This window comes from Chiloscyllium plagiosum, unplaced genomic scaffold, assembly GCF_037043375.1.
Source record: "Chiloscyllium plagiosum isolate Xiang-an unplaced genomic scaffold, Cpla_swu_hap1 HiC_scaffold_48, whole genome shotgun sequence".
Taxonomy (NCBI): Eukaryota; Metazoa; Chordata; class Chondrichthyes; order Orectolobiformes; family Hemiscylliidae; genus Chiloscyllium; species Chiloscyllium plagiosum.
The window spans coordinates 10748540-10760618 of NW_028270186.1; the positions used below are offsets into that span (position 1 = coordinate 10748540).

The window sequence follows — 12079 nt, forward strand, 5'->3', positions numbered from 1 at the left end:
CCCCCTCCCCCCCCCCCTCTTCCCCCTCCCCCTCCCCCCCCCCCTCTTCCCCCTCCCCCCCCCTCTTCCCCCTCCCCCCCCCCCTCTTCCCCTCCCCCTCCTCCCCCTCCCCCTCCCCCCCCCCCCTCTTTCCCCCTCCCCCTCCCCCCTCTTCCCCCTCCCCCTCCCCCCCCCCTCTTCCCCCTCCCCCCCCCCCCTCTTCCCCCTCCCCCCCCCCTCTTCCCCCTCCCCCCCCCCCTCTTCCCCCTCCCCCCCCCCTCTTCCCCCTCCCCCCCCCCCCTCTTCCCCCTCCTCCCCCCCCCCCTCTTCCCCCTCCCCCTCCCCCCCCTCTTCCCCCTCCCCCCCCTCTTCCCCCTCCCCCTCCCCCCCCTCCCCCCCTCTTCCCCCTCCCCCTCCCCCCCCTCTTCCCCCTCTTCCCCCTCTTCCCCCTCTTCCCCCTCCCCCCTCTTCCCCCTCCCCATCTTCCCCCTCAGCTCCATTCACTCCCTCCCAAGGCAACTGAATGGGCAAAAGTGTCGCCCTCTGCCGAAGGTGTGTGAGGGCACTTCCTCGGATGGCCGGAGGGGGGCGGGCTGCGGGCTGCGGGATCTGACGGCGGTTCCCAACGCGTGACCCAGCGCGCGCGCGCGAAGCCAGGTGCCCGTTGGCGGTTGCAGTTCGAACGGAGACGAGGTGGAAGGATTCGAAAACGTTCGACCTCCCTGACCGCGTGACCTTGCTGCTTCGCTCATGGTTAGGGGTGGGGGGTCGGGTTAGTGAAGTGGGGGTCGTCGACTGAACATCCCTCTATCCTCCTCCGAAACCTGGGACGAAGGGGAGTTCACCGACAGGTGGTTCGGGTGGAGGAAGCCGTGCCGGGGGAGGTGTGTGGGTATCGGGTGGTGAGCTGTAACCGGGTGCGGCCATTGGCAGTCTGGGTGAGTCAACAGTGGTCGCCATGAAGCAGGGAAGGGGGTGTGGAGATGGGGCTGGGGAGCAGGACTGGATGGGGTCAGGGAAAGATCAGGGAGGGGAATGGGAGGTGGGTACCTGGGGTGGTGGTCCCTTTGTCAGTGCGGAGGTTGGAAAAGGTGAGAGAGTGGGTAAGCAGGGAGGGTCGGTCTGGGCTTGCTGCAGACAAGAGCTGGGTCATGGATGAGCTTGCAGTGGGATGGTTACCTCAGCTGCAGTTGGGGACAGAAAATGCAGTCAACTTGCTTTGTTACTGTTGTCGAATGCTTAAATGTCGGGAAAAAAAAACTGCCAAGTGTTAATTAGAGGTTGACCTTTTCAAAAACCTTTTCAGAAACTTTAAGCTATGGTCCATAAGAATAGATTGAACCGCGGGCTCTGCTGTGAGGCAAGCTACTGTCTGCTTTAGCCTTCCTGTCTTTTGGACTTCCCTTGATCCTCATGGCTGCGGACCTGTAGTGTTTCGATTGAGAGTTGAAGCCAGAGTGCCGGGCAGCCCAGTTTACAACCCAGCACTTGCCCAACAATTGGAATGAAATCCAGATAGTACAGGTAGTTCTCCTCGAATGCCTGCGTTGCATTCCCATATGATGCCAGGTTATAGAAAATTGTGCAATAGAAGTAATGGGGCCTTTGGGAAAAACAGGTTGGGGCAAAAATCAAAACAACGATAGCAGTTAGCCTGATACTAATGACAGAACATTCTAAGTACATTTTGACCTGTTGTAACTGACCTGTTGTGTGGTACTGTACAGTGCAGTTCATTTGAATCTTCAATTCTGTTGACCCCATCCATTGGTAACACTGCACAAGTCAGATCCCAGAATGAAATCTGCCTTGATAGTCAAGGGCTGAATCTTAATTTCTTTAGCTAAGTCAGTTTTGTTAAGTTCTTTGAAGGGTTTTATGTTGTGCTGGATGGGGGTTTCTGTCACCTTAGTTTGTAAAACCCATCTGATTTATTACCTACCCCCACCCTTCAGTGCCTCTCTAATACATAAGAGCACCATCATGCCATGTGCCCTTGCCATAACAACTCACCGTTTCCTGTATATCCCAGACTTGACCAACATCTGTGGTGCAGCGCCATCTTGAAAAATATATTGTGCCCCCAGACAAGAGCTGTCACTCCAGAGCTGTCCTGCATGGTTTCTGACATTGGCTCTGGATGTGGTAGACAAAGGAAAATTGGTGCCTCCTGTTTGTGTGCAGGGACATGAAGATTCTGCTGACGAGGATGGGATCCTGAGGCAGGACGTACGTCTCTCCCAAGCCAACAGAGGGCAACATTCTACTGGAACCATGTCAACCTGGACCAAGGTTGCCATCCAGACCAGTCCAGTCTCTTCCAACTGAAGGAATGCACAGAATGCAGAAAGATGATCAATGACCTTCTCCACTCTGCCAGTGAAAGTGCCGCCATCTTATCATTGCCTCATACTCATTTCCTGCAATTTGTACCCCACTCACTGTCATCTTTGCTAACATATGACCCTGGCTAACCCTGAATCTCTTCTGCATAGCCTACTCACTCCCTTGGCACATCTCCATACGTGCTCCAAAAGTAACAGTGTGCCACCAACCTTTGTCTCCCTGACCCGTATATGCAGAGTTTCCTGACTCTGACCGAGTTTTCAATGTTTTTTCAGTTTGTTGTTTGCCTGTGAAATATGTGAATGCTGATTTTCAGAATTTGAATTCTTCCTGTCAGCAGTCTGAACTGACCAAAATGACGTGGAACTGGACAGAATCCTTACCCAGTCACAGTGGTCCCATGTTCTGTCTGCAAAAATGACTCCAAACTTGCAGGTTTCTGCTGTTTTAACATGCCTCCATGTTACATGGTCAACATTGCTGTCTCAGGCCTGCTGTATTGCTTCAACAAGGCTTAATGCAAGCTGGAAGATCAACATCTCATTTTCTGCTTGGGGGACTCTCCATCTGTCAGCACTTAATTTCAAGTGCAATAATTTGAAATTTTGAACACTGTCTTCCATGTCCCTGTCGGAAATTCCAGCTTCATTCATCTGTGAAAGGTGTAAAAGATGACAGATGAAACTGAAGCAGTTGGGTTTACAGGGAAATCGCTCCAGTAGCTGGAGCCATCCAAATGCAAAGTGAAATCGTTAAATTGTTAGAAGATCATCATCACAAGTTAGGATAAAGATTTCCTTCGGGTGCAAGCAAAATGAAGACAATGACAATTAACTTTGCTGCTTACTTGTGCATGGACACGAATACTTTCTAATTCATGCTTGTGGGTGTCTCTATCTGAGCTGTTTAATATCTCACTGTTTACATGAAATGCTTCTTTCTTTTCCTGCCAGAATGAACAATTTCACATTTTCTCACATTATACTCTATTTGCTAGATATCTCTGCACTCAAGTTGACTAACATCCCTTTTGTAGCCTTATTATGCTCTCTTCAGAAATTAATTTTCCACCAGTCTTTCTGTCATCAGCAAATTTAGCTTTTATACTTTGGCCCCTCCATGTAAAATCATGCCACATGTCTATCGTGGAAGCCATTTACACGTGCAGAAAGCTCAGTCCAAATTGTATTACGGGTACCCAGCCCTTCCTGACTCCAGGTGTACTGTGGTTGCTGCCAGTACAAATCTATTGGATGAATTACTACAGCATACTGTAGTAACCTCAACAGACTTTAACTGCAATACTAACTCAAAAAATCAAGAGCAGGAATGTGGGAATGTTACTAATTCTCAGTCTGTCAGTGTTGAAACTTTGACAACTTTTTAGTCATCTTCATAGCTGGGTTAATATCCTAGAACTTGCTTACCAACTAAAATTATGCAATCAGCATTACGTCAAAACAAAAACAGTTTAAATGGAGAGCTCAATGTCATCTAAAAGCAACTGTGGATGCACCGTAAATGCATGGTCTAGCACCTGTATTGAGACTACTTCAAAAATGATATGCAGACATTTGTATAAAGTTTTTTGAATTTAGTTCTTGGAAGGAAGTCAGAGCTATCTTAGGATGGCAAATCTTTTGTGCATAAAGCAACTGGGAGCCAGATCCAGTCAAATGGTGTATAAGGATGCAACAGAAGAGCATTTAGAAGTGCATCATAGAATCACAGTCAGCATAGCTTCAGGACAGAAAACGTCTGACAAATGTATTATAGTTCTAACAGGAGTGAACAAGTAGGATAGGTCAAGGATTACCAGGAGCTGTGGTTTATTTTCATACGTTGTTTGACAAGATACTGCAAGTAAGTTAAGAGCCCATGGTGTTGGATGTAGTATATGATCAAAGATAGAAGGTTGACTAACTCATTGAAAACAGGAGAGTTGGGAGAAATGGTGTTTTCAGAATGGCAATCTGTAATGAGTGAAGTGCCACACTGTACTGCTGGGGCTGCAGTTATTTACATCGCATGTTATTAATGACATCAGGTTTGTGGATCACCCAGAAGTAGGTGGGAAGGGAAATAGTGAATCCAACTGTGGGCAAGTGTGTGGGTAAAAAGCTTGCAGATGAGATATAGTGTGGGAAATTGTGAGTCTTCGCACTTTGGCTGTCGGAGGAGAAGAGCTAGACTTTATTTAAATGGAAAAAGGGATGAAGAAAGCTGAGCACCATGTGGGACTTGGGGTTCCTCATGCAAATCACAAAAAATAAGCCTGAGAATTCAGTTGGTAACAGAAACTGTAAATGGGCAGTTTGCCTTTATTTCAAATGAAATGGAGCATAAAAATAGGAGTTGTTGTGAAAACAAGGTCCAAGTCAAGCCGCACCTGAATATGATGAAGAGAGTTCGTTGTCTCATCCAAGCAAAAACGTACTGATATTGGAAGCAGTGCATAGAAGATTCATGAAGTTGAATTCTATTTTTATGAGAAGAGATTCAGAAGGTTGGACTTGGACTTGTTGGAATTTTGAACGCTGAGGGGTGACCTCATGGAAACATCGAAGGTTTTTTGGAGGCTTTCCAGGGTAGATTTGTGGAGGGAATGTACGACCAGCGGGCAGAATCTCAAAGTGAGGGGTGCCCCCTAACTACAGAGATGTGGAGTTTTTCTGCCAGGGTAGTGAACCTTTGGGATGATTTAATTGTAGAGGGCTGTTGAGGCTTGGTCCCGCAGTATATTCAAGGCTGAGATAGACAACTTCCTCATTTCTAAGAGAGTCAAGGTTTATGGAGAAAAGGGAAGGACGTGGAGTTAAGGATTATCAGATCAGCCATGACCTTGTTGAGTGATATAGAGCAGTCTCAATCGGCTGAATGGCCCACTTGTGCTCCTGTGTTTTAAGATCATATAAGTATGCAATTAAACATCCTTGGATTGAGAAAGATTGCCTTCTCAAGCTATTGTCAACCATGGAAACTGCTCCATACAATGAATGCTGTCATTTATTTCCTGGAGATATTGCAAAAGAGGCAGTTCATTGTAGGTTCTACAAATCTTCAATGACAACAGAAAACACTGGAAATGCTGACTTGACAGGCAGTGTCTATGGACAGAAATGTTTCAGGTTAATGTAGTTCTTTCTGTGGAGCATTCCCTTTGCGATAGGTAGTTGTTTTTCTTCTCAAACCCAACACAGCCTTGTCTGCAGAGGACCCTTTGATGATGCATACATTCCCTCAGCTCCTGTCTCAGTCTAAATGGAACAGAGACCATTTTAGAATGCAGGTTTGCTTTTAAAGCACTCTCACAGTGGCTCAGGAAAGCATTACAACTGTTGAACAGCAAAATGTAACTGAAATTTCTCTCTCATTTGAAACAATTGAATCTTTATCTGAGTTTGCACAACTCGTGGTTGCTTCGAGGTATTTTGCCATTATCTTCATTGTTTTTTACATTGGATGTGGCCAGTGTAATTCAAGGACACATTACAGCCAAACGTGAAGAAGTCCTGCTCTGAAGGGTCACAACCTGAACTCTGCTTTGTCTCCATGGATGCGGCCAGATCTGCTCAGTTTTTTCCATCTGTTTCTGTTTTTGTTTCAGATTTCCAGCACCTGCAGTTCTCTGATTTTGTTTTTGAAAATGTATTTACCCTTTGCCCACACTGGTCCTGGACCCTTCTGATGCACTATTTGAGCTGTTCAGTTGCATGTAGTTCTGTTATCCCTTGTTCACCTACAGTGGCCACAAGCTGATATGGGACAAGATAATCATAAATCTGGTTAGTGATATTGCATATGAAGAAACTGTCAGATTCCTGCACCAAAGCGTTTTTAAAGTTTTCAGCCAAGTGAAAGAATATGAGAACTCGGAGCAGTAGGAGGCAATCTGGCCCTTTGAGCCTGCTTCACCATTCAGTAAGGTCATGGCTGATCTTCTCGTGGCCTCAACTCCACTTATCTCTCCTCTCATCATAACCCTAAATTCCTTTATTGTTCCAAAAAAAATTATATCTTAGTTTTAAAATCATATAATGAAGTAGTGTCACACTACATTATGAGCAGCACGGTGGCACAGTGGTTAGCACTGCTGCCTCAAAGCGCCAGAGACCTGGGTTCAATTCCCACCTAGGGCGACTGTCTGTGTGGAGTTTGCACGTTCTCCCCGTGTCTGCGTGGGTTTCCTCTGGGTGCTCCGGTTTCCTCCCATAGTCCAAAAAATGTGCAGGTTAGGTGAATTGGCCATACTAAATTGCCCATAGTGTTAGATGTAGGAGAATGGGTCTGGGTGGGTTGCTCTTCGGAGGGTAGATGTGGACTTGTTGGGCCAAAGGGCCTGTTTCCACACTAAGTAATCCAATCACTGGGCAGGGATTTCCATCAATTCACAACCGTCTGGGTGAAGAAGTTCCTTGTCAATTCAGTCCTAAATCTGCTATCCCTAATTTTAAGTGGAAACATCCTCTCTATGTCTATCTGACCTATTCCCTTCATAATTTTATGTGTTTCTATAAGATCCTGCCACATTCTTCTAAATTACAATGAACATAATCCCAGTCTACTTGGTCTCTCCTCATTCTCCAACCCTCTCAACCTAGCGGACCTCCTCTGCACTCAGATATCAACTTAGTCATATGCAAAGATAATCTGTTACTGTGTTATTAACTGTACATGGTATTTGTAATTCCCTGACTTATTCATCTTACCTCCATTTTTCCTTCAGTTGATACCATGGCTTCAGAGCACGATCGCGATAATGGATTTGTTCAGGGCTCGGCTCCTCCGGAATCAAGCAAATTTATCAGACAAGTAATTTTTACTTTTTGTTGCTTTTATTGGAGATGAAGCATTAAAACAAGCACAGCCTTCATCCAGGTCATCATTTTGACTCATTAATTTCTCAGACTGTTCTTGCTGCTAAGTTCAGTTAAATGAATTGCATCCCTCGGAATTCCTACAGCATGTGGACTGCAGCAGTTTACAAAGGCAGCTCACCACCGTCTTTGCAAGGGAGCTGGGGACGGGCAATAGATGCTGGCCAGCCAGCAATTCCCACATCCCAGGATTGGTTTCAAAAAACTTTTGAAAATTGCTGATCTGTAAGCCGTCATGACAACTGTTTTGCATACAGCAAAAATCCTGTAAGAATAAGTCCAGTGTCGTTTATATTTTTTTGTTAACGAATAAATTTTAGCTCAGACTATGGAAGAAACCTTGAGGTCGTTTAACGAGTTTGTGAAGCACTGACAATGCACCCAAATGCAAATTTGCATTAAAAGGTCTCATTTTATTATCTCACTGGCTGACTGGCAGCGTTCTTTGAACGTTCAAGTGCCTTTTTATGAGCCTCAATCCTCACATGTGAGTCCTTGACACATTATTTTGAAGGAAGAGTGACTTACCCAAACTGACAAGTGACACAGTTTGACAAATAGGCACAGCGTTTCTGTTGAATTGTTTTTTATTGCAAAAGGGATTGAATACTCAAGATTACACAATACTTCAGGTCGAGGACAAAAAGAGCTCGTGCTTCAATTATTGTATAATTTGTACAGTGTTAATCTACTTACTTCAAGTGGGATGATACTATGGCTTTAAGAGGTGTATTTTGCCCTGTCTTTTTTTACCGTAAAAATTGCTGTTTAGTTGTTAAGTAATTTATTACTCTTAAGTTTTCCAACAGGGTTTAAGGTCTACCAATTCATTATTTTGTTTGTATTTCAACTATCGATAAGAACAAATTTTTGCTTAACAAATTGAATAACATTGGGCGGCACGGTGGGTGGCACAGTGGTTAGCACAGCTGCCTCACAGCGCCAGAGACCCGGGTTCAATTCCCGACTCAGGCGACTGACTGTGTGGAGCTTGCACATTCTCCCCGTGTATGCGTGGGTTTCCTCCGGGTGCTCCGGTTTCCTCCCACAGTCCAAAGATGTGCAGGTCAGGTGAATTGGCCATGCTAAATTGCCCGTAGTGTTAGGTAAAAGGGGTAAATGTAGGGCAATGGGTGGGTTGCGCTTTGGTGGGTCGGTGTGGATTTATTGGGCCGAAGGGCCTGTTTCCACGCTGTAAGTAATCTAATCTAATCTAAACACTTGGAACAGAGCACTTCACTCTTGCCTTCAATTATGATAGGCTGGACCCAAACTTCTATCTCCTTGATGTATTTGCACGGGATTTGGTCGAGTCCATAACAAAGGAGCGACAAAAGAGATTGAAACATTTAAGACATTGAGGGCTCTTGACAGGGTATATGTGGAACCGATGAGAGGTTCCAGAATGAGGGATCACTTTTGAAAAATTTGGGATTGCTGATGTAAGACAGCTGGCAAGAATTCTTATCAGGTCGTTAATCTTTTAATCTCTTAAAAGACAGAGGAAATGGAGTCTTTCACTCTTGTTAGGGCAGAGTTCAAAGATTCTTGACCAGAGTAGACTGGAATGTGGAGTAATTAGATCAGCTGGAATCTTGTTGAATAACCAGTCATGTTCTCGGGCCTGAGTGGCTGACTGCAGCTCTTAATTTGTATACTTACATGTTCAAACGTATAAAACCTGGGTAACTTAGGTGCAATAATGTATAAACTTATGCAGCACCTTCCGCACAGCAAAAGAGGCAAATGAACGGCATTTGCAAGTCAAGAGCATGTCATTAGCCTTAAGACAAATTAAAAAAATTACATTGGATAAGAATGACAATTTTCTAAGCAAGTAATTGTTTGGAAGGCAGTATGTGCGAGTTGCTGTGCTGGACCTCAGCTTTGCATGATGCAATTGTTTAGTTGAAGGCACAATGAATTCTGTGTCCAAATTTGCAAATCACCAAAGAAAGTAGAGTAGCTTGTGTTAACAGAACTGATCAATTAGAATAGGATCATATGGATTTCGTAAATGAGCCAAACTGTGAACAAATGGAACATTAGTTAATCTATTTATGGGATGTGGGATGTGAGTTACAAAGAAAATTATGGAAGAAGTTAAAGTCGGGGGAGCACTCAGCAAAGGTTATTCAAGTTTCCAGACAAGTAATGGGATGGAAAGTATGACGAGGCTCAGGAGTCTCACTTTGGGATCAGCAGATAGGCAGACAGCTATGGGCTGGGGGTCAATATTTGATTGGCGGTGTTGTAGATAAATGCATGTTGTAAACAAAGCAAAGTAAATTAACTTGTAGTGCAAGTTGCAATTGATGCGTCACATATTATGGGTATCACAGAGACATGGGGGCAAGGATATCAGGGTTTGGAATGAAATATCTAAGGATTTGCATCCTCTCTCAAGGGGAGACGAGGGGTGGGCTTGCCTAGTCAGTAAGAAATGTAATTAAATTGATAGCAAGAAGTGGTAAATAGTTGCCAGGCTCAGAATCTGAGTAGAGTTGAGGAACCACAAAGGAAAAATGACCCTGAATAGATTGACATTTCGACCTCCTAGCAGTTGTCAGGATGTGGGGAACAAAATAAATCAGGATGTAGAAAAGGCAAGTAAGAAAGATGCAGGTGGACTGAGAAAGTCAGGTTGGGAGCCAATCCCAAGGAAGGGAATCCATGGAATGTCGATATGGAGCAGCTTGTGGTCAAGTCCACTAAAGAACAGGCAGTTTGGGATTTGATGATGTGTAATGAGGCAGACTTGACGTAGGAACTGAAGGTGAAGGAATCCCTCAGCAGTAGTGATGATAGAATTCATGTGGCTGTTTTAGAAGGAGAAGCTGGAATCAGATTTAATGATACTACAAATGAGAAAATGTAATGACAAATACCTGACGGAGGAGCTGGCCTGAGTTGGTTGGAAGGGGAAATTGAATAGGGAGATGGTGGAGGAGCTTTGGCAAGAGTTTCTGGGTAATTTGTACCAAACAATCTGTTACTGTTCTTTGAGAAGGTAACAAGTAAGTTTATCAAAGGAGACCCAGGTGGACATGATAATTTGGACTTCCAGAAAGCCTTTGACTTGCTACGACACAGAAGGCTGCTTTGTAGATCAGAGTCCATGGTGTTGTGGATGAGGTACTGCCACGGATAGAGCATTGGCTAACTGGCAGAAAGTGGGGATATAAGGGTCTTTTTCAGAATCACAGCTGGTGACTCGTGGAATTGCACAGGTCAGTGATGGAGTCAGAACTGTTCACTTTATACATTAACAATCTGAACAAAGGAACTAAGCGCATTGTTGCAAAATTTACCGATGACCCCAAGATAGGTGGGGTGACAATTAGTTGTGAGGAATGGTGGAGGCTGAAGAAGGACTTGGGTATGCCAAGAGAGTGGGCAAAAGTAGCAGATGGAATACAATGGGGCAAAGTGTGAGGTTTTGCACTTTGGTAGGAAGAATAGAGACTTTTCTGAATGACGAAAGGCTTCAGAAATCTGAAACACAATTGTGGAGGCCAAGCCATTGAGTGTATGTAAGACAGCTAGGTTTTTGGTTGGTAAAGGGATCAAGGGTTGTGGAGAGAAGACAGGAGAATGAGTTTGATAAACATATCAGCCATTAAATTAAATGGCAGTGCAGGCCAGTGACCGAATGGCATATTTCTACTCCTGTACATCCCGCTGTCATGTGGACGGTGCTGGCTCGGACAGATATATTGCCTACTCTGAATTGTCTTGAAGAAGGTGCTGGTGAAATGCCTTCCTGAAGTGCTGCAGCCCATGAGAGCTTAGATGCACGGATTGATATTGGGAAGGGAGTTCATTGATTTTGATTCACTGACAGTGAAGCAGTATAGATCCATTTTCATTGCTTCCATTTCAGTAGAGCAAAATCTCATTGATTCTGCTGTTGGCCCTGACAGGTTTTCAAACCAATCTTTTATTTCATGTATCTCTTTTTGCACTGCATGATCATTTCTCTTGTAATAAGGCATTTCTAGACTCTACCATGCCTTGTACCTTAAATTTGATTTTTTTTTAAACATCCACTGCCTATTTGGCCAGCAAACAAAGGTAAAGACTTGAAATCTTATCTGATGTTGATGGAATCTATTGATCTGGCACAGTATCTGTGTTTCCTCTGCAGCATGAGCCATTCCATTGGAGTAAACTTGGCTCCTGGCAATTTGAGAGGAGATTGTTGTCTCATTGTGTAAATATGCAAGGGTTGGAAGCTGATCTCCAGTAGATGCCACTGCAGAGTTAATTATAAGCTAAAAATGGATAATTCTGGTCTATTAGTTGAACAAGTTGTACTCCAAGATTTTAAATATTTTCATTAAAAAAGGAACTTGTGACCATTTTTAATGTTTCTCCAAAAGAGCGAATATATTACTCCATAAAGTAGCTGTAGATGATGCCTCTATCCTTTGTCCTTTTATATTGGCACATGTTCACGCAGCTTCTGTTTTAAATGAGTTTAGACTATTGTTCCTAAAGTAATAAGACTCTGTTTATTTTCCGTTTAGGTGAATCACAGTGGCTTGTTATCAACTCTGGCTTTCAGTTCACCATCTGGAGGGGTCAGTCTTTTCTTGGGAAACATTCGACCATTTGTGGGTCGTTGCTGTTACATCTGTGCACCCCAAAGCTGGGTAAGAACATTGAATGTACTTGAAAGAAAGGGGAAGTCGAGGTGACACAGCTTTTGAAGACCAAACATTTTATTGACCATGCAGTGCTAATAATATTGGATGAGTTGTTGGGGGGATCTAATTTTGACTTTGCATTTCAAAGATCATGAAGTGGCATTTAGGAAAGGTCAAGAACTTTTGGTGAAGTGGCCATTTGGATGAAGTAGTAGTATTTTTGGAGTT

At 44.3% G+C, this 12079-nt stretch overlaps 1 protein-coding gene across 7 annotated transcripts in view; it reads left to right on the forward strand.

Moving 5' to 3' along the window:
* Positions 1-670: 670 nt before the first annotated feature.
* LOC122543105 (glycerol-3-phosphate acyltransferase 1, mitochondrial-like) overlaps positions 671-12079 on the forward strand; it is a 103099-nt gene continuing 91690 nt past the window's right edge. For 3 of the 7 annotated variants that reach the window (XR_015754852.1, XR_015754851.1, XM_043681362.2), the window contains exons 1-3: positions 6060-6110; positions 7052-7137; positions 11732-11857. Coding sequence is in view for 4 of the 7 variants with exons in the window: in XM_043681362.2 (XP_043537297.2) it covers positions 6086-6110; positions 7052-7137; positions 11732-11857 (237 nt within the window). In the remaining 3 variants the exon portion in view is untranslated. Of the gene's footprint in view, positions 733-791; positions 918-6054; positions 6111-7051; positions 7138-11731; positions 11858-12079 lie in introns of those variants that run through there. The other 4 variants (XM_043681365.2, XM_043681364.2, XR_015754853.1 and 1 more) reach the window with 4 other exon arrangements.